The 21,640-nt window shown below is 51.9% G+C and overlaps 1 protein-coding gene across 4 annotated transcripts in view; it reads right to left on the bottom strand.

Moving 5' to 3' along the window:
• Gramd4 (GRAM domain containing 4) overlaps positions 1-21,640 on the bottom strand; it is a 76,040-nt gene that overhangs the window by 18,291 nt on the left and 36,109 nt on the right. For all 4 annotated transcript variants that reach the window (XM_051160162.1, XM_051160160.1, XM_051160161.1 and 1 more), the window contains exon 3: positions 16,143-16,263. In XM_051160162.1, coding sequence (XP_051016119.1) covers positions 16,143-16,263 — 121 coding nt within the window. The remainder of the gene's footprint in view (positions 1-16,142; positions 16,264-21,640) is intronic.

The following is a 21,640-nucleotide window of genomic DNA, read 5'->3' as shown; positions in this document are numbered from 1 at the left end:
CAGATGACAGCTTTTACTGGCGCTCAATGACGCTGCAAAGGAGAACTCCGCCTGCCGTTTAGTCATGTCATCACCACACAGGAGACCCTGGGGCACACACCATCATCCAATTGAGTCAACCAGACTGTGACAGAAAGGCTAAAGGCTCCAGGAGGTGCAAGCAGGAGAAAAAGAGGCAAGCCCACGCTCAAGCCGCCTCAAGGCAGAGGACCTTGGGGGAATAGTAAGCGATCTGGGAAGGGGGTGTGGTTACCCTTGGAAAGACCCTCTTGAAGGTCAGGTCAGAGTCCAGCCCTGGATAGAACTAAGGGGCCAGACTGCAGATGGCTGGAGGAGGGGCATTAGGCAGAAAACCTGGCAGCTTGGAGGGGAGAGGAAGCCAGGAGCTGAGGGAGGTAGTGGCCTCAAACTGCAGATGTCAAAGTATAGGTCAAAGTCACTGCAGAACTGCCCTTCATTCTGAGAGAACTCAATCACATCACAGCCCCCTCTACTTTTTCCACACTGGCATGAGAAGACCTGGCTAGCACCCCTTTCTTTCTCTCTCTTCAATCACACTTAGGGGCACTCAGCTTCATGCAGTCAGGATTCTGGTGGTTGAAGGGCCACTACCCTTAACACACTAAGTTTTTGTGCTCAGATGGCCCATGGTCCCCACAGACAACTAAGGCTGGGCCAGGAGGGAGTCTTGAGTGACAATGCTCAGCCCTGCCCTGGCCAGTCTTGAATCCCAGCAGGAAGGTGGACAGGGACAGAAACAGCCCTCAAGGAGCAATAAGGACAGGGCTTAAACAGAGAGGGACAGGGTGGCAGATGGAGTGGGCTGGGGTCAGAACAGAAGTGAACTATCTAGGCTACCGGAAAGCCTTGGAGGGCTCTCGCACTGTAGATAGGTGTGAGCAAGCGAGGCCGGGCGTGGGAGATAGTGCCAGCAAAGTTGTCTAGGGGCTCTCAGCCTAGGCAGTCAGCTTGAGCCAATAAGGCTTGCTTGTAGTTGTAGCCCAGAATCTAGACCTACCTGCTAACTAGCAGAGTGGTGGGCTTCAGTCTGGGAGAGCCCCACTGACAGGGTCTCCCACGGTGTTGCCAGGCAGGCTCACATTCCACCTCACACTGAAGTATCCCTCTGAGACCCAGCTCAGCCCACTCACAATGACAATGACCAACACAGCTCCACAGGGAACCTCCTCTGGGTCCTACCACCAAGTCACAGGTAGCCACCTCACCTCACAGAACCACAGCCCACCCTGGGCTCCCCACACCTAGAGAGGAAGGCTCACTGCAAGGGACACCTCAGGCAAGGGTCAGGGCAGCTCAAACCTCAGGATGTGTCAGCCCCCAGCTATTTCCAAAACCACAGAAAACACAGGATGGCCTCCTAGACAGAATGGCACGAACCCTGTCAACACTGATGAGGGCACAACTAGGGCACGGTGTTCCTATCAGCACAGTTGACAAGAACATCTCATGCGGAGTTTAGTCTTCCTGGGATGATGTGGCAGTCACGTCTAAGGACCATCCTGTGGGAGCAGGGTTGGTGCCCACACCCATCACTATCTGGCCTCCATAGGCTCAGGCAGGTACAAAGGCATGATAACCCCAGGACCAAAGTCAGGGCATGTCTGTGTGTGCTGAGCTTGGCTTCCTGAACAGCAGTAGCCCACGGGACCTGGCTGGATGTCATTTAAGGACTGTCTATGCAGAAGTCCACTCTAACTGTGGCCTGTGTTGGCTGCTGGTTCAGTTAATGGGGTCAGCACTGGTTTCAGCCACAGCCACCCCAGTCCTGGGGTTGGTGAGCTGACCGTGGGCAGGGAGATCTCTGCAGGAAAAGACAAGCTTGCCCTGAGCTGTTAGAGGGTCCCGAGACAAAGGAACAAGACAAAGTTATTCCCTACAGACTCTGACCAGAGCTCAGGCCAAGACTGATACAGCTGCTGAGGCCGCAGGCCTGGCACTAGGAGAACTGGGCCAAACAGCCACGCATACTGTCTAGGCAGAGCACAGCAATGGCGGATCAGGACAGAGACAGAAAGCCAAAGGTGAGCAAACCTGAGCACGTGCACTGGCTGAGGCTGGAGTCAGCTAGCACAGTATTTTGAGTGTGAAAGGTTTCCTGTGCCTCCATTTTCTGGGTTCCACAGAATCACCCAGGGGTCCTTTAGCACCCTTCACCTTTGAGGGCCACAATATGGCAGGGTCATATTGGAGAAGCTATCCCCTAAGGGAGTCAGAGAGCGCCAGACCAAGGCTGCAGGGAAGTGCCGCCTGGCTCTGATTACCTATGGGTTCTCTGCAGAGGTCAGCCCCAGGGAGAAAGAGGCTGAAGCCTGCAGTCGCCTCCCAACCTGTTGACCCTGACCCATAGGGCAAAGATACAGTGCAGGATGGAATCAGGAACAGAGTCCCAAGATGTGCTTGCTAGGCACCCTCCGCATCCACGATCTGTCATGCATGCCTTGACTTTGACCATGCAGGATGACGGCCTAGGGAAGGGAGGCTGTTAAGACTCATCAGAGTTCTGGGTGAGGGTTGCCAGGGATCACATAGGTCCTGGGAGGAGGACAGGACAAGCACGGCCTCCCTAAGAGCACGCCTCACGTCCCACGTCTATCTCCACATCCATCCACAGGCTTCTCTGACTCTACTCCACCATCCCAGAATGTTCCAGAGGTAGGACTAGACTATCACCGTCTGCTCCAGCCTCAGAGCTCGGTCCAGCTCACGATGTCAAGTGTACAGTAAGAGGTTGAAGGCGGCCGTCTCAGTGAGACCTTAGCTAGCAACGTCAACAGGGGCTCAGGTTACAGGGACACACATTCTGGACTAGCCGGGCCCTAGGAGAGGACAGTGATGGTGGGTGAAAGAAGGATGTGAATTGCACAAGAGCCAAGTCTCTGATCACTCAAAGGGGCATATGTGTACAGCACTGCCAGGGCCCTAGACATCAGGCATACTGACCCTGGTCTTGTACTGGGATTCCTGGGGACACTGACCAAGAGTTAGAATAAGGGTGCTAAGAGTCTTGTCCATGACAACTGTTACCCACATCTCACCTGTCAAGAAGTTCAAACAGAGGTAGCAGAGGGCCCTGGGCTTTTGGGGTCCTCAGCCCATGAGGACTGGGCCTATCTCATTGCTAATCCTGGCTGTGAGGTAAGGCTGCCTCAATCCCCCAGGGCTGCCTGGTGCAGCTTCGCTGGTAGGCACTAAGGTCCTCTGTTTTAGCCTCTGCCAAAGTTCCAGGGACACTAATTGGGAAGACTATTCAGTCCAGAGAAGACATCTGGGTGGGACCTGGAGAGCAGCTTCAAGCATATGAATGAGCCCATTGGGTAAGCCTAGATGCCTAGCCTGGAGCCCCGAGTAGATAGAGCCTTTTCTATAATGCTGGGAGAAACCGTGCTTCCGTAAGCCTTTCCCTGAGATGGTCCCGGGATGGTTGAAAGCTAAGAAAGCTTCTTAGTAAAATAGAGATTGTATGATCATTTGAGATGGCCAGGCCAGGAGACTCCCTTCACAGGACCCAACTCTCAGCCATCTGGCCCCTCCTGCAGCCTGGGACAGGTACAGAAGAAGGTCTATTGGGGCTCACTGAATGCGCAGGTAAAGAGACCAATCACCTGATGGCCTCCCCTAAGATGGACCAGTGAGCTTTCTCCCAAAGGGATGCACCTACCCAGTTCAGCCATGTACTCATGGCAGTCAATCAGGTGTGCAACTGTACACGGCCAGCTCAAGAACCAGGTGTGGAAATAAACATGTCAAAGGCGAGTGGGAATGCTCAGCTGTTAAGAGTCCTTACTGCAGCCGGGCGTGGTGGCGCACGCCTATAATCCCAGCACTCGGGAGGCAGAGGCAGGTGGATCGCTGTGAGTTCAAGGCCAACCTGGTCTACAAAGCGGGTCCAGGACAGCCAAGGCTACACAGAGAAAGAGTCCTTACTACTCTTGCACAGGACCTAGGTTCTATTCCCAGCATCCACATCGGACAGCTCACAACCACCTCTAACTCCAGTGCCAGGGGATATGATGCCCTGTGGGCACCTACGCTCATGTGGTGTACATAAACTCACACAGGCACGCATGTACTGTCTGACTTAGGGTTTCTACTGCCGTGATGAAACACTATGACCAAAGAGCAAGTTGGGGAGGAAAGAGTTAATTTGGCTCACACTTCCACATCACAGTCATGACTGAAGGAAGTCAGGACAGGAACTCAAACAGGGCGGGCACCTGGAGGCAGGAGCTGATGCAGAGGTCATGGAGGGGTGCTGCTTACTGGCTTGCTCCTCGTGGCTTTCTCAGCCTGCTTTCTTATAGAACCCAAGACCACAAGCCCAGGGACCCACAATGGCCTGGGCCCTCCCGCATCAATCACTAATTAAGAAAATGTCCTACAGCTGGATTTTATGGCTGATTTTTCTTAATTGAGATTCCATCCTCCCAGATGAGTTTACCTTGTATCAAGTTGGCAAAAACTACCCAGCATGTATACATATAAAAATAATACACGGATTTAAAAAAAATAATAATAAAAAAATAGAAGAATTAGATGTATGAGCAGACTCAGCCTGGAGTGTCACTATCTTCCAGTTCTGTTTCTATACAGACAATGCTTCCACCACAGGATAAACAGAGCTGGGAAACCTAACATTGTTGGCATTGCTGGGAGAGACTGAGGGAGGAGGGCTGAAGCTGGGGGTCGGATACTTTCCTGCCAGATCACCTGACCTGCCCACCACCCCCATCACTGCTTGGCCTCTTGGATGCCAGCCCATGTGAAGAGCAAAGCAATCCTTCTCAATCTTTACGATGCACGCTGCTCAGCTAGGAACAGGAAATTGGGCTTTCCTTAATTGGCCTCCCTTAATGCCTGTGTCTTCCTGGTGTCACTTAATCATGAAAACTCATCGCCATGTTCCACTCGAGGCAGATGATTAGCCAACGGTGGCCGGCAGCACTGCTGAGAAGGACGTGGCCACAGAAACCCCTTCCCAAGATGAGCAGGGTGCATAGGAACGTTCTCGCCAGGGTGGAAGAGCAAGTGTGCAGCCCCCTTAGAGGAGCTCAGTGTATGTCTCCCTGACAAAACACCTCTAGCCTGCCCCCCCCCAGGACCCCAAGGACCGGAAGCTCAGCCCGGCAACAGTACAACCGCCTCTTCTTTGCTGTGCCTCTGCGGCCCTGCCCTCCACGTCACCTGCCCTCCCCAGCCATTAGGGGCTCAGCTGCAGGGGCAGGTCCACTGCAGCCCTTGCCAATTTAGTAAGTCAGCCTGTCCGCCCCCAGCAGAGCTCCAGAGGCTCTGTACCTTTCCCTGGCAGCGTAGAGAGCTAAGCGTGTAAAACAAGCGGGGTTTCTGAGCCTTTCTTTCCATGGGCTCTTTCTCCCTCAGCTAATGGCTCCCTGCAAGGCCCTCTCTCTGCAACTAAAGTGATGAGGCTTAGTGTCTGGGTAATGTGGGCCAGTTTCCACCCCATGGTGACACATTTAGGTCAGAAGCAGCGCAGTGCCCCGGTCCGTCACTCTACAGAACAAAAGCAACACAAACCCAGTCACTGGTTTCTCCTGCTCCTCCCCTGGAGGAGGAGAAGGAGGGTAAGGCTGACTGCCTGCCAAGCAGAAAGCGCTGAGCTGGCCGCTTGTGAAAGCCATCTTTGCCCAGCCTCCCCCATGGGATGGAGTCTCATAGGACCACGAGGGCCATGGCAGCCAGCCTCCATCCTCAGCGTCCCTGCCTTGAGTGCTGCCTGTGGCCTGTTGGCTGTCCCAGCTTTCTCTCCAACCACCCTCCGCCCCCAGAACTCTAGATGGCCCATAATGTAAGCCTGCTACTGCTGTGACTCTGGGAGGGCCCCTTAGCCTCTAATAAAATAACCCCCACTGTTCACAGAGGCTGGTGATGTTGGACCCACCCATGACAGACCATGGGGATATGTGCCCTCTGGTCAGACAGTCAGGGGACAAAATTCTCCCAGAGGGGTGAGAGGTGGGATGATGGAACCCCTTGAATATTTAAGCATTTGCTTCCTGTGACTGCTAATATCACATTCTTACTTAGTAGAATAGTTAGTTTTAAAGGTCAGGAGATCAAACAGGTGTTCTGGGCAGGTTCATGTGGAGGCTGGCGGGAAGACTGGGCACATTCCATCTTTTCTAGCTTTCAGAGGAACGTGGAACGTGCTCTGCTTGTCTGGTGACTCCCAAAGAGCAATGACGTCATGCCGCCCCACCCCCATCCTTCCCAACTCCATCTGGCCCACCAGCCTCCTCTGTGTGGTTGCTCTGCACATGGAGGTGTCATCGCAGGCTGATAACTCTGTCACATATGCCAAAAAATGATCACACGAACAGGTTCCAGGGATTCAGAGTTGAACACTCTTGGGGGAAACTGAGATTCTCCCTACCTATTCTCCCCTGGTAGGGGGATTATGTTAGACAGGGCAAAGGAGTCTCAATAGACAGAGGCCCACAGAGGACCCCCAGCCTCATGGAATTCTGAGCATCACAAAACAAGAAGGCCTCCTCTGATGGACATACTGGCCTTCCTGGGTGCAGGGACTCCCCCAGCTGAAAGAGTCCTCACTCTCTTGTCATCACCAATTATGTCCCCAAACACAGAAGCAGGACTCCCCAGGACCCCACCGAGGCAGCCCAGACAATGAATGCTTACTTACACAGACTTTCTCAAAACCCAGGAGTTTTGAGGAAGGAACCAATGAACAGGACATTGCCAGAGGCAATCGGTGTGCCTTCCTATAATATGCTGACACGATCCTGAGCTGCAGAGCAGAAAGATGCACACACGGGCTATCCTGTGCCCTCTGTCTGAGGACAAAGATGCATACAAGCTCAGAGCCCAGGCTGACTGGGCTGTCCTGTCCTTCTGTTCCATATGGGGTTCTCACAGGCTCAGTCAGCCAGAGGGAGGGAGGGGCCTCCATCTAAGTCACAAGTGAGGAGTTAGGTAAAGCCACAGCCTAGCACATTAGACCAGTCAGTGGTGCAGAGCCGTGAGAGGGCTTATTACGTGCCTCCCATGGTGTGGTCCAGCTTTCCTTACATAGCCCAGGGCTGGCCATAACCAACTCCAGGCACTTAGCTGACCTGGTTATACTGCAGGGATGGGCCATGGAGCCTGCAGAAGGGGAGTGAGACTGCCTGCAGATGAGCTGGTCCCCTTAAACTTCTGAGTCTCAAGGGTGTACCTCAAAAGAGGAGCTCAGTGTTGCAATTCGGAAGCTCCCTTGTTCTACTCACACAACACCCATGCAAGCAGAGCAGCAAAGCAATTACCAGGAAGGCGACTGCAATGACTCAGGTACAGGAGGGAACCAGGACAGTCCCTGAGGGACAAGGTCCATGCCCCATCCCCACCCACATAAGAGCCGTTGAGGCAGCAGAATGAATGTGGAGGAGAGAGAAGGCCAGGGCACTCTTCCCATGTCTAGGTACACTTTTACATCAACATAGGTCTAAAAATGCCACATCTAGGAGCCTCCAGGGACCCTAAGAAGGAAGAGACATTCTGATCCCCATACTTAGCCCCACATGGAGACTGCCAGCCATCTCCAAAACAGAAGAAACCAAACTCAAGAGAGGGAGCCCCCGAAGGCAGAGGGAGCCCGGTACTGCAAAGGATTCCTCACAGGGCATACCTGACAGAAGCTATGGGAGCCTGGCATAGCTGGGCCACCTGTCCACCCACCTGGTCCGGGCTTCAGCCTCTCCAGGGTCTGGAAGGTGAAGGGCAGGTGAGCCATGGACCCTTGACCCCAGGAAAGACATCCCTTGCCTCTCAGTATGCTGATTCAAAGGGTCATAAAGGAGATAGTCAATTCAGCCCACGGTGATGCCCGCCCAGGCTGTGCAGCCTCCATGGCTCCCGGCCCACAGGGAAGGAAAACAACTTCTTCAAAGCTATTTTTAAATTTGCAAAAGCAGATCTCTCCAAACAGGAATCCCTCTGGCACAAGATGCAACAGGCCTAGCCTCAGCCAGAGGCAAAAAAAAAATGAAAAAATCAAATGATAAGCTTTAAATAAAATTTCTCCCCACCCAGCTGGAGCACATACACATGGAAGCCACCCAGAGGAGAAAAGAAAACTGTCCCCGGCCAGGCTGGCCTGCACACCTGGGCACCTGAACAGATTCCCCCGCCCCCCAGCCAAGTTTATCTTTCATGTTATCTATAAGGACCTTTCTAAAGGACAGTCTTAGGTACAAGTCACCTTCAGCCCCAGAGAAGTGGCAGCTGGGTGACGCTCTTCTCTCGTCTGGCCACTCCACTCAGAGGGTACCTTGCTCTCCATGTCCACCGCAGCCTGCGTGTTCTCTGAGCACTTACTTGTCACTGTGTTATTCACTGCTCTGCACAGAAGTGGCATTTGCTGCATGATGAACTGTCAACACCAAGCCGAATGTTCCTTCAATCAGGCCTGCGTGCAGCCAAGTTCTGGACGGTTTACATTCTAACAGGACAGGCTGCTGCTTGGGCTTGGCGTGTCACTGAGTTTAGGAAGTCAATTATGTGGCTGGGGTGGTGCTCTGGGACTTTTTTTTTTTTTCTCTATGTGCAAAAATAAATAAATAAAAGAAAGATAGAAAAGGAAAAAAGGAAGAAAGGAAGGGAGGGAGGGAGGGAGGGAGGAAGGAAGGAAGGAAGGATGGATGGATTCCAGGTTGGCTTTGCAGACACATCACGGCCCTTCAGTATGAGATGGGGAGATGCTGGGGAGATGCTCAAGGGCTGGATGCGGAGGCCTTGGCTAGCACTTGGCTGAGAGATGTGAACATTCAAGTCTCTTCCGTAGGGTCGGAAGGAACGGCAAGAGTTAGGGTGATGTACTCCACAGCTAAGAGCACTGGCTGCTCTTCCAGAGGACCCAGGTTCGAATCTCAGCAAACACATGGTGGCTCACAACTGTCTGGACTCCAGTTCCAGGGATCCAATGCCCTCTTCTGGCATCCATGGGTGCCAGGCACGCATACGGTGCACAGACATACATGCAGGCAACAACTCATACACATTTTTTTTTTTAATGTGTCTGCTCCATCCACTCCACATCTTCTGGACTCGTCCCTCTAACTATGCACCAGGCGTCAAACTTTCTCAAAGCATCGAGCTCACTGCTAGACACCTGATTCCTGCTTATTATGGGCAGGAGAGCAGGCAGGAACACCCTCCCACCAGCAAGGGGAGGTGAGCCTCAGAGGTTCATATTGGGTACACATGCTAGGAAGCAAAGGCTGATATGGGTAAACTGTGTCTGGGACCCGACACCAGTTATGAAACCAAGAAGGATACAGCTAGGGAATGGCTTTGAGGGATGCCTAGTAAGGCCCCAAAGGATGTGGAAAAAGGCCTGCCTGGGTATGGGTAGCACCTGCTTCAACCACCTATGTATCCTTCCTATTATCTATGTGCTTACCATTGGTTGATACAGCCAGTCATCTGCCCATCCATCCAGATTTATATTGCACACCCTGCAGCTGCCAGGTTCTGGGACCATACAGATGAGGTAGCAGCTGCCTTCCCTCCCTTCTATTAAATCCAGTAGGTGGATGCCAATATGGACAGGCAGCAACTATGTGCCTCCCCACAGGGCGATACACCACACCGGGCTTGTCACTGGACAGTGTCTCTGCCAGATGAGGCGTCCCACATGGGGGGACCACTGGGAGCAGTAGAGGAAGGAAGGCTGCTGGCCCAAGTGACTTCTCTCCCCACTGCAAACACAGGACCTCAGTCGTGCCATCCAGGGACAGGGCGATACCCTTTCGTGGCCCTGGGAGCTGATACAGTGCTCGTGAGTCAGGATATGTGTCCACAGGGAGGTCACTGACATGGACAGTGGCTGGTGATTGGAACGTTCCCATGAAAATCAATTGACATTGCCCAAAATACCCTGCCAGACCTGTGACATGGAGCTGTCAGCATGACACAGCAGATGAGCACATGCAACCAATGACTTCATCGTATCACCCCAATACTGCAGGAACCCTGACCCTGGGACAGCACCCGGGTATGAGCTACAGGCAGGCCACAGGGGCTGGTAAGCAGGCTCAGCTTCTGTGCTCAGAGAACGTCTATCCGGGGCAACTAGAAGTCTTTGGGCCAAATATCCCATCTGCAATGAAGACTTCAAGAGTCTAGAAAACCAAGCCAGGCGGTGGTGGCGCACGCCTTTAATCCCAGTACTCGGGAAGCAGAGGCAAGCTGATCACTGTAAGTTTGAGGCCAGCCTGGTCTACAAAGTTAGTCCAGGACAGCCAAGGCTACACAGAGAAACCTTGTCTCAAAAAAAAAAAAAAAAAAAAAAAAAAAAGAGTCTAGAAAACCAAAGGTGTGGGGCTCCTCCCCAACTCCAGTACTGGATACAGATGTGGGGCCTCCCACACACTGGAAAAGCACTCTATCACTAAGCCACGCCCCAATCCTGACACAGAAATAGGAAACTATAGCCCTAATGAGTCAGAGCTTTAATTTTCTTGGGGGTCAATTTCATCTTTTTCCTGGAAAAATTTTCCACAGGGCCCACGCCTAGCTCATCTCAGTCTCTGTCCTCATCTTGTCCCTGGCCTTTTCCTCCAAGTGACTTCATTCCACTCCACACTAGGGGCAGAAGCAGGCCCACCCAGGCTCTCTGTCGTTGGGGCTTATCTTTGAGCTCCACAGCACTTAACATATAGAAGGAGGCAGAGTTAGGAAGCCAGGCACACCAGTAAGACATCTGCAGGCCCAGGGCTAGAGGTGTGGGCCCAGGGACAGCTGTCAACGATACACGTCCAGCTGGTCTCACAACTGCCTCAATCCTTCAGAATGCTAGAGGCACTCTGGTGGCTCCAGAGCCTCCTGCTTTCCAGAGACTGAGCGTGAGGCAGTCTTGCTCATCTCTGATCACCCAGGTCAGCCACCCGAGGCCTCTCTGTACTGCAAGGTCCCATTTCTCTTTTGAATCTGCACATCCTGAGGGAAGCCCTTCGTGCCCTGAGAGGCAAGTGGTGGCCAGTTTCTTCCAGAAGTGTTCCCACAGGACAAGGGTCAGCCACTGTAGTCCCGCCCCCCCCCCCACACACATGATGATCAGGAAACAGGCTTCCAAGAGTATCTGGGGTTTAGAACAAAGGAATCACTGCTATCCACTGGCTACCCACCTTGGGAATCAGTCCACTTACATCACTGTGTAGGTGGCAGTAGGCAGGGACACGGCATAGCCTGTAGGAGAGTCTCCACCAGCCTGACTAAGGAGGTGCCAGCGGAAGTGACACCTGGGAGGCGTCACCTCAGAAGAAGGGACCTCAATCCATCCAAAGCTCTGTAGCCCAGCCCGCCAACCGGGAGGCCCCTAAAAGGCGTGCAACACTTTCCCTTCCAAAATCCAACTCCATGCCAAGCTGCTTCCGGGTAGAGGGCGTGCACACGGTTTATAGTGCTGGTGACTCTCACTTCTCAGGAGTCTGAAGTAAGGAATCAGTAAGCACACACCCGGTTATGGAAGCCTCAGAAGGGAACTGCATTTGTGCCCAGCAAGCGATAATTCTGCGTAACGCATCTCAGACTTCCTGGAAATGGACACCAGTCATTCTTTAACGGCCTTTAACAAGCTTAGGCCCCTGCCTTTGGCTGGAGCGAAGGCACATTTCAACGGGTACCTTCTTTATCCATGGCATTTTTCTCCTGGGGACATCTGTACCCTTCGATATTTAATCACTGAAGAAACCTATTGTGCACTTCAGCCTGTTTCCCTCCTCTGTGAAGAACAGCAGCCTGCTGTCAGAGAGAAAGCGCAGCTGAGGGAGTCGGACGGAATCTGAACACTAACCACATAGGTGCCTGTGGCTGGGGCCAATGTCCTGGACAGCTCGTGCTGAGCTGCTAGTGAAAGGAGGAAGTACCAGCCGGAAGCCTGGGTCTCAAGGCCAGCCTGCAGCTCTCCCCACACCCTACACCCGGTGTTTCCCCTGCACACCGGGAAGAACAGGAAGGCCCAGGCCAGCACGTGTTGTATGGGCTTAGCGACGAAACATATTTGTGTGTCTCAAGACCCTGTAACACTGTATTACCCTGGAAACTGTGACAGGTGCCATATTGGGCGGAGAGGCACGGGTTCCTTGGTGCAAACGCCACCTCTGCCAGGCTTTTCTGTTATTTCTTTCAGTCGCTCAGCGCCCACTACACCCAAGCCTCGGGTATAAAAATAGGTCCCGCCCCGTCTTCAAGGTGCAGATGGCCTGGGAAAAGCTGCCTGAGACTAGTACCCACTGCAGAAGGTTGGAGATGGTATAATCAGTCACCAACAGACAAGCAAGAGATTAAGCCACACCCAGGCTGGGGAGGACACAGACAGAAAACAGACCAGAGACTATCTCTGGTACCATCCTAGAGTGACTGCCGGAAAGAACATGTTTATGCATAAAGTATGAGTGCTCTAACATTTATCTATAGGGGAAGGCATGGCCAAACACAAAAATCAGTAACAGGGTTCCGTAAATTAGAAGTCCCCTGACTACAGCTCAATAGTGTAGCCAGATAAACCATTCTGTATTTTTTTAAATCTGCTTTTGGGATGGGGCAGGGGTGTCTCACTGTGTTTCCCAGGCTGGCCTTGAATCCCAGGGCTCAGGTGACCACCTAGCTCAGCCTCCTTATTGCTGGGACCATAGGCTTACACTACTGTCAACAGTTTTTTCTCAATTGGGTGTTCTCCTACCCCAGTACTGTGGAAGGGACTCAGGCCCTCCCTTGAGCATGCTTGGCAGGCCTTCTGCCACTGAGCTACACCCCCGGTGCAATAATTTTAGATAGTTGCAAGAATTTAATTTGACAAGGAACTGTTGGCAACATGCAGAAAGAGATGAGGCGATAGCTTGGGTCTCCTGACCGGCACTGAGGACATATCATCTTGTCTGTCAGTCAGGGGAAAAAAAAAAAAAAAAACAAAATCACAGGACCGGAGTCTTTGTAAAGCAACAGAAGACATCTAAACCCAAGCCCATTCTTTGGGCAACCTACCTGTGCGCCTCAAATAACACCTGCTTCAGGAAACAAGCCCAGAAAAGGAGAGGCCACACATGACCAGAACTTTCCTTTGCTAAAAAGGGCATCAATAAGACATTAGTGAGGCTGCAATAATGTCTCATAGCAGATAATGGCATAGCATCATTATTTCCTAGTATTGATAGCTGCATCCTGCACACTATGGCTAGATAAGAGAATAAATAGCCTTGCTTTTAAGAAGCATGGCAGAAGCACCGTGTCTGAAACAGACCATCAGGCAGCTCAGGAAAAAAAAAAAAAAAAATATATATATATATATATTATCTGGACAGATGGATGAATGGATGGATGGGTAGGTGGATGAGAGATGGGTGTGTGGGTGGGTGGGCAAGAGATGGATGTCAGCGGATAGATGGGTGAGTGGGTGAGAGATGGCTAGATGCATAGATGGGAGGATTAATGGGTGAGCAGGAGATGGATAGAGGTGTAGATGGATGGAAAGGTGGGTGGGAGATGGATGGATGTGTGGGTGGATTTAGATGGGCAGACAGATGAAAGATGGATATGTGGGTGGGAGGTGGATGGATATGTGGGTGGATGGCTAGACAGGCAAGAGGCGGATGGACACGGCTGAGTGGGAGATAAATAAATGGGTGGGCCCACACATGTATATGTAAACATATAGACAGCTATATGGTGGGACTGGGGGCTTGACAGATTAAAAAAAAAACCATAGGCAACAAAATGTGGTAAAATGTTACCCTTTGAGGAGTAACTTCATGAAAAACACACAGAAATTCTCTGTGCTATTTTTGTAACTTTCTTCTAAGTCTGAAATAAAGTCAAAATAAATTCCAGCAAAACAAAGGCACTCTCCATAAACATCAGGAGTCGGGGAAACAAGTGAAGCTGGCCCTGCACTCCTTGACAGCAGGGTCACGAAGAGGGAGGAGCCTTGCAAGTGGCATTCTGAGAAAGAAACATCCTGCCGTAGTGAGATGTCCTCTTGGGGCAAAGGTGGCAGAACCCCGACACCCACCGGGCTCAGTGGTCCTAAGGCTTCTAACTCACAGCCATGTCCCTCTGTTTCTTAGGAGCTGGGATTAGAGATGTGCACTGTGGGGGGCATTGGGGGCAAACAGGCTAAGGAGCCAAGGAATGTGGCATCTGCAGCCCCGAGGCAGAACTATGAAACTATGACCTCCCACTCAGGTCATCACTACATGATCATGCCTTGTTACTGGGGCTCCTGATGGTTCTAAAATGCACAGCGGAGCATGCATCCTTTCTGGCCTCAGGTGAAATAGTCTAGCCATATTTAAAACTGTTGCAAAGGGAGGCAGTCTATGCATCCTGCCTTTCCCACATGAACCCCACCTCAAGGCAACCAGAGAGCAAACAGAAATTTGTTTTTAGAAATGCGTTGGTTAATCAATGGAGCAAGAACTACAGATGTACAAACTGGCCAGTCTGGAAACTGATGAGATGACTGCGCCTCATGACATCAGGGACAGCGTGCCTCAGGGCAACACACAGCAATACCATCAAAGGTCTTCCAACTGTGGAGGAGGGAAGGCAGACACGGCCAGCCCACAGGACACCATCCACAGAATCAAGCTGGGAGTTTCAGCCACCACGGGGAAAGGCAGTAGCAAGAGATGGCACCAAAAGACTAAGGAGATACAGCAGCCGTTCCCACCCACGGACACTGTTGAGTATCAATTCAGAGTTGTAAAAAAAAAAAAAAAAAAAAACCTATCAGGGAAAAACCTATCAGGGAAATTCAAGCTCCAGTCGGTTTCTGATGCAATCAGAGAAAAGCTGTCTGTTGTTCTACTTGCCATCTTGGTCTCTCAGCTTTTGTCATTAAAACATATTGCCCTATCTACTAAAATATTTACAGATGAAGCGATAGAGCTGAGCTTCGCCCAACACGCCCAGAGTGGGAGGAGTGGAAGGCAGCCCAGCCTAGAATCCACTCTTTGCAGAAGCAGGTGTGAGTCAACAGGAGCCTCTGGCACTTTCTCCTTTGTTTCTGTGTATACTCAAGATCTTCCATGATTAAAGAAAAAAAAAAAAACCTACCCAGAGATGCCTCAACACTGTCAGGGTAAATGCCACACCACACTGTAAGAGTTACCAAGGAGGGCAGTGGTGGCACACACCTTTGATCCTCACGGCCAGCAGGAGCCATGAGGGCAAGGCCAGCAGACAACTGCTCCCACTATGCCAATATGTAACAGGAAAAAGAGCTTCGCATTCCTCTGAGGAGCTCTGAAAATTCTGAGTTAACTGTGCTTGAGTCACTAAAATCAACCCAGTCTTCATGGAATAGGTCACTCCTTTCCAACTCCAACTGTTCCCTCCCCCAACCTGCAAATCATAGGCAAGGGTTTTGTGAAGCAACAGGCAGCAGACACATTCAGATGTAAAGTGTCATATGGAGACATCAAAGTCAGAAGTCCAAAGGCCACATCTATCTGGGACCAAGTCTTTCCCTGCACACGCCTATGGTCACACCTATCCCCATACATACCTATTTTCTCTCTCTCTCTCTCTCTCTCTCTCTCTCTCTCTCTCTCTCTCTCTCTCTCTCTCTCTCTCTCACACACACACACACACACACACACACACACACCTCTGCCCCCATCCACACCTGCCCTCACACACAGCTGTCCTCATCCACACCTGCCCTCACACACAGCTGTCTTCATCCACACCTGCCCTCACACACACCTGCTCTCACACACAGCTGTCCTCATCCACACCTGCCCTCACACACAGCTGTCCTCATCCACACCAGCCCTCACACACACCTGCCCTCATACACAGCTGTCCTCATCCACACCTGCCCTCACACACACCTGCTCTCACACACAGCTGTCCTCATCCACACTTGCCCTCACACACAGCTGTCCTCATCCACACCTGCCCTCACACACACCTGCCCTCATACACAGCTGTCCTCATCCACACCTGCCCTCACACACACCTGCTCTCACACACAGCTGTCCTCATCCACACCTGCCCTCACACACACCTGCTCTCACACACAACTGTCCCATATCATTCCATAGCATCCCTGGATTGGCCCTGACTCAGTGGTGGTCCATCCCCCATAAGTACTTTCTTATACTCACGAAGAAAGTGCTTTTCCAGTAAGGCAATTTCCAGATGACCCTTGATCTCGTTCAGTCGATCATATTCTGTCCTGTTAAAGTCCTGGACGCCTGCCGCCATGATGAGGGTCCCTGGACCAGCCTGGAAGGAAAACGCCAAGAGTTCAGAGAGCCACACAGAAGCAACTTTGACTGGTCCCAGTTGGTTTTTGGAGCCCCCGAAGGCTTAGGATAGCAGCTGCAACCTCCTCGTGCTGCGGTGCAGACAGGTCACAAGGAAAAGTGTATTATGGTCCATACAATGGGCATATGGCCCCCACAAGTATCTCCTGAACATATGAGACAAGGAAATATAGGCTCTACAACTGCATACCGGCATACCTTCCCCCCTCGGAAAGTTAGATGGTACAGAGCTCCTCAGACTGACACGAGATCTTAAGAAATAGCACACAAAAGCCAGGCGTTGTGGTGGCTTGGTGGCACAGGCCTTTACTCCCAGTGCTTGAGAGGCAGAGGCGCTTGTGATTTTTGAGGCCAGTCTGTCTACAGAGTGAGTTCTGGGGCCGCCATGGTGGTTATTCAGAGAAACCCTGTCTCAGAGAAAACAAAACAAAATCTTTTGTGAGGGCTGGGGAGATTTTGGTGGTGAAGGCACTTGCCACGCAAGTATGAAGACCAGAGTTCGGATCCCCAGAGCCGTCAAAAACACAAGGTGGGCACAGTAACCTACTTGCAATTCCAGCCTTAGAAGGCAGAGACAGGGAATCACCTGAGCAGGCTGGCTAGCCAGACTCCCTATCACTGAGCTCTGGGTTTGATTGATAGATCCTGCCTCAGTGAATAGAGCAGAAGAGAGATGGAGGATGATTTCTTACATCAACCTAGAGCCTCTGCACGCACACATGTGCACATGCACTTGCATACACACACCTACACATGCAAACATATGCAAGCACACCATTCATACCCACTTGACAATGGGAAGGGGGATATAAATGCTAAAAAAAAAAAAAGTTAAATTTCACTTCTGTTGGTTTGCTTTCAAGACAGTCTCATAATACAGTCCAGACTAGCCTCAAATTTATGATCTTTCTGCCTCAGCCTCCTGAGTACTGGGGATATAACAAGCATTGTCATGCTCAGCAGGCACTATGCCTCTTGTTGACAGCAATACTGACTGTGTACTGCAGAGGGAAGAAACCATGGCACTTTCTGGGTAGGACCCAACCATAAGAGTTACCATCCAATGGGAGCCCAAGGGTGTCTGTCTCACACTGGGTAGATCGGAGGGGAAAATGGTTTGCAAGCGAGGCCAACAGGGAACCCAGATGAGCACGCTCCACATCAGGTCCTTCCTGTTGGCTTTCCAGAGAACCCAGAATTCTACCACTGTCCTGTCGCAGTGGCCAAGGATTGGTTCTAGTCACAGCCCCCACTGACACTGCCACAGGCGCTAGACACAGCCATGCATCCTGCTGACCACAGGGAAAAGAAAGCATCCCTGCCCAGCACTGCACAGCCTCCCAAAGTCACAGTGGGGGCGGGTTTCACACGGTCATCGCCACAGCTGCACCCCGCTACTGACATGGCAACAATTTGGCGCACAAGTGCCCTGTAAGCAACAGAGGGGATGTGGCCACCTTGCCTGGGCCCCCAAAACTCTCCTAAGCAATATGACATGTGTGTAGACAGGCCAACTGGGGTAGCACTATGGATATGTGATCCTTTTAGGGGCTGGGATGAAGGGGCTGGCAGAGACCAGAGGCTCTGCACTAAGTGCCCCAGTCCACAGATACCCTGCCTGAGCACTTGGCCTACACTTCCAGCTGCTCTGTTTACCAGCTCACAGGTTTATGGGGACATGGATCAGGTCCCCTGGGACAGTGGCACATAAAAGCTTGGGGTGGCTGAAGGCACAGAAACTTCTGCTACATGGCCTACCCAAGAGGCCCTAGGGGTGTCACTCCCCAGGGCAATGCTCACAGGTAAAATCCAGCTAAGAGGCACCCATTCTAGAAGAACTAGGACCTCATGAGTACCCCGGTACCCCAAAAACCTTGTTCAGGATAAGAAAACAGCATCCTCATCTGTGTCCCTGGTCATATTAGCAGTGGTTCCCAAGAAAGCTCATGATCAGGTGGGAAGTAAGATGACCTGCCCCCAGCCCAGAAACACCAGGCAAACATCTGTCCACAGGTGGCTCAGACCCAGCCAGCCCCAAACTAAATGTAGTGAGCCAAGAGAGAGTCACTGAGTCTTTGCAGTGGCCTGTGTTCAGGGATCCATATACACAGGCCATCGAAACCTACGGCTGAACCCCACACGGCTGCCTGTCCCTAGCCCTACCGTCTCGACTAGCCCCTGACACAGTAATGGCAGATGGATAATCAGGTGCTTGGAATGGCTGTCCATGTAGGGGCCACGGAACTCACACAATCTCAAACGCAAATTCCAGGACACACGTGACTGGCCCATCTCTAACCCAGCCACACGACCAACAGTCCTGGCCAGCACCTAATTCCTAACGTTGCCCCGTCTCGGCCTCCTGAAGAGGGGAACGCACTACATGCTCCCTCAGGATCCCTGCTGAGGCTGGTTCTAGCACGAGCACCCCGATTTCTTTGTCTCCAACTACTCTTTCTCCATGCAGCCACACCTAGCCTCCCCATGCCCGGCACATTAAGGCAAGGCCTATCTTAAGAAGGAGGTCATCAACGTTGAGTTGAAACTGGATCCAACAGCCACAGAGCTCTGCAGATCTCCAAGAAATGCCCCCACGCTGACTGCGGTCTGCTCTAGCCTACAAGGAAACGTGTTAAATATTTCACTAGGTCTGCTCACATCACCAGCAGGCTTATAGCAGGGGTACTCTGTTGGGCTTAACAGGCCTGTCTGCTGCCACATTTGTCAAGGGACGACCCTATAGCAGGAGTCCTAGGTGAGCCAGGCCATAGAGTGGGCACAGCCCACGCAGGATAATTAAGGCCCTACCCAAGTCATACCAAGCTGTTATGAGTTACTTAGTGGAGAAGGCCCAAGAACAAGAAGCAAGCACGCCCCGGCACAGTGCCGTGCTAAGGGCAGTTGGTGCTGCAACCCTATCCATTCTACTCAAGCTTTGCCCTCCCTAGAACCAATTCCTCCCTGGATTTCCTCAAAGGATGATGGAAGGATGAGGGACCCTGGGAGTCCTAAGAAGCCAGCGGGTTTGGCCTCCATCACTTGGGAAAGCTGCCCTGGGACAAGGACACTATAACCCTAGGAAAAGACAGTGGAGGGCTCTCAGCCCCAGGCAGCCACCTTCTAGAGTGTGTATGACCTTCATCTGCTGGAGCTGTCTAGCAGTTTGGAGGAGACTCCAAACAGGCCTCACATAACCAGGCCCATGGGCGTTGAAGAAGAAAGTGAGGGACCGGCAGTTGTTAGTGGGAACAAAGCTAGGATGTGTACCCACATCCCCTCATCCTAAACTCTCTGCTTTGACCATTAGGTGATGTCTTGGAGTGGGGTCCCAAGACTAACTGCTCTAGACACAAATCCATCCCCAAGACCCCAAATCAAAAGATACCCACCTATAAGTAGAAGGGAAGATGACACAGAAACTGAAATGGAGGAGCAGAGAGGGGTCCCTCGGGTACAGCTTAGTACGTGAAAGGCGGCAATTAGAGTCCAAAAACTCAGCAGTTAATGTAGGCCTTGTGCCTGGCCCAGCGGGCTCCCCCATGGTGACCTTAGCATGACCTTGGGTGTAATCACCACTCAGGACCTCAGTCTTCTTACCTAGGTGATGGCCCTAGAAAGGAGTATCATGTGCCAAGCACAGCGCAGACACCCTGCACTCCTTATCCCCTGGTTGTATGTGCTAGCCCTCCATTAACAGGGCCAAGTTCCAGATCCCTGGCTGAGGTCATGATGAGATCCTGGGATCCTGGGATCCTGGAGCCTATGAGTAACACTAGTTTTCAAAACAGCCTGGGAAACCAGACTCAATGATGCCACTCCTCTCAGCTTGTCACACCAGGAAGGGTGAATCCCAAGTGAGGGGGGGTTGGGGCCGGGTAAGAAGGAAGCTTGGAGAGGAACCAGTACATCCCACCCTGTAAGCTAACCTTCCTGGAAAGGAATAGGTTAGCCACACAGCAGGCAGGCAGCTGGTGGGGAGGCCAGCAGGGAAGGCAGAGCGGGTTCGGTCAATCTGATGTGCCCAGTACCTCTAGCCAAAGGCCACCAGTTCAGCCCTGGATGGCCAGCTACACTTGAACGCATTCGTTTTACATCCCTGAATGGTTATCCCGCCACAAGGCCTCAGGGTTCCCACTCTGCATGTGAATTCTAGTGGCCTCAGTGCAGAAGAGGCCACAGCTCAGGGGAGTCCCCTGACCCCAGCTGCAGTGAAGGTAGGCCAAAGAGACCTGGGCCAAGTGACCCAAAGTCTCCAACTAGGGTTACAAGGCCCCAGGGTACTGGTCTGAAGTTCTGGTCTGAATACTTCTGCAGGCTTCATGGTTCCCTAGGTGGCTCTTTGTCAGACTCAGGAGGAGTAACTGTGTTCTGGGAGCCAGGGGCTTGGACATGGACTGAGGCTAGGACCACAAAACCACTGTAAATGGACCCAACGATGAGAATATAAAGATGACCAGCTCTCTCACGATAGAAAGCCAGGCAAGCTGAGCTGTCATTTTTGCCTGAATTAGCCGACATAGGAGTTGGAGGGAACCCAAGGTGGAGGGAGCACGGGCCTTTCAGTCAGTCACGAGGATGAACTGCACGGCCTGGAGGAGGGCGGCCCTCGGCAGCCACCGGAGGCCCCGGCACTCTCTCATCTGAGTGGGAAGTGGCCTGAGTGGGCACATGACTCACAGACCAAGCAATACTGAAAGCTGGAGGGCAGCAGTGTCCCTCAGTGGGGAGGTCACCGGAAGCAGAAACATAGTCCACAATGGGAGCTGAATGTCTGCTAAGAGAGCCAGCTCAATGGCGCTTAGAGAGCTCCACAGAACACTGGTGAACGGGACACCTGTGCCACCCAGACTGAGGGAATCCACAGACCCTACACATGAGTGGAAAATGGCCTCATTACCTGGGAAAGCCAGCATAGCAGTCCCTCAGAAGCCGGGGCTTCCATGTGACCCAGTGACTCCAGATGCAAACAGATGTTTATGAGAAACTATGCGCACAGGTGTCCTGTTGCTTGTCTGAGTCCCAATGTGGAAACAAACCTAATGTCTACTGTATGCATGGATAAACAAACACGGTCCATCCAAACCATGGGGCTTGTTTTACTTACTGATTTGGTTTTTTTGTTTTTGTTGTTGTTGTTGTTTTGTTTTGTTTTTGAGACAGAGTCTTGTTATATAGCCATGGCTGCTCCAGTACTTGCTATATAACCTAGTCTTGTGATAATCTTGCTTTAAGCCATCCAAGTGCTGGAATTAGACACATGCTGCCACTCCAGAAAATCAGGCGCATAGATGCACTTGGGATTGAATGTGAGGCCTTCCATGAGCTAGGCAACCACT

The sequence above is a fragment of the Acomys russatus genome, chromosome 17 (genome assembly GCF_903995435.1).
Source record: "Acomys russatus chromosome 17, mAcoRus1.1, whole genome shotgun sequence".
Classification (NCBI taxonomy): Eukaryota; Metazoa; Chordata; class Mammalia; order Rodentia; family Muridae; genus Acomys; species Acomys russatus.
The sequence above is the reverse complement of the archived record's forward strand: the minus strand, read 5'-3'. Positions and strand labels throughout refer to the sequence as shown.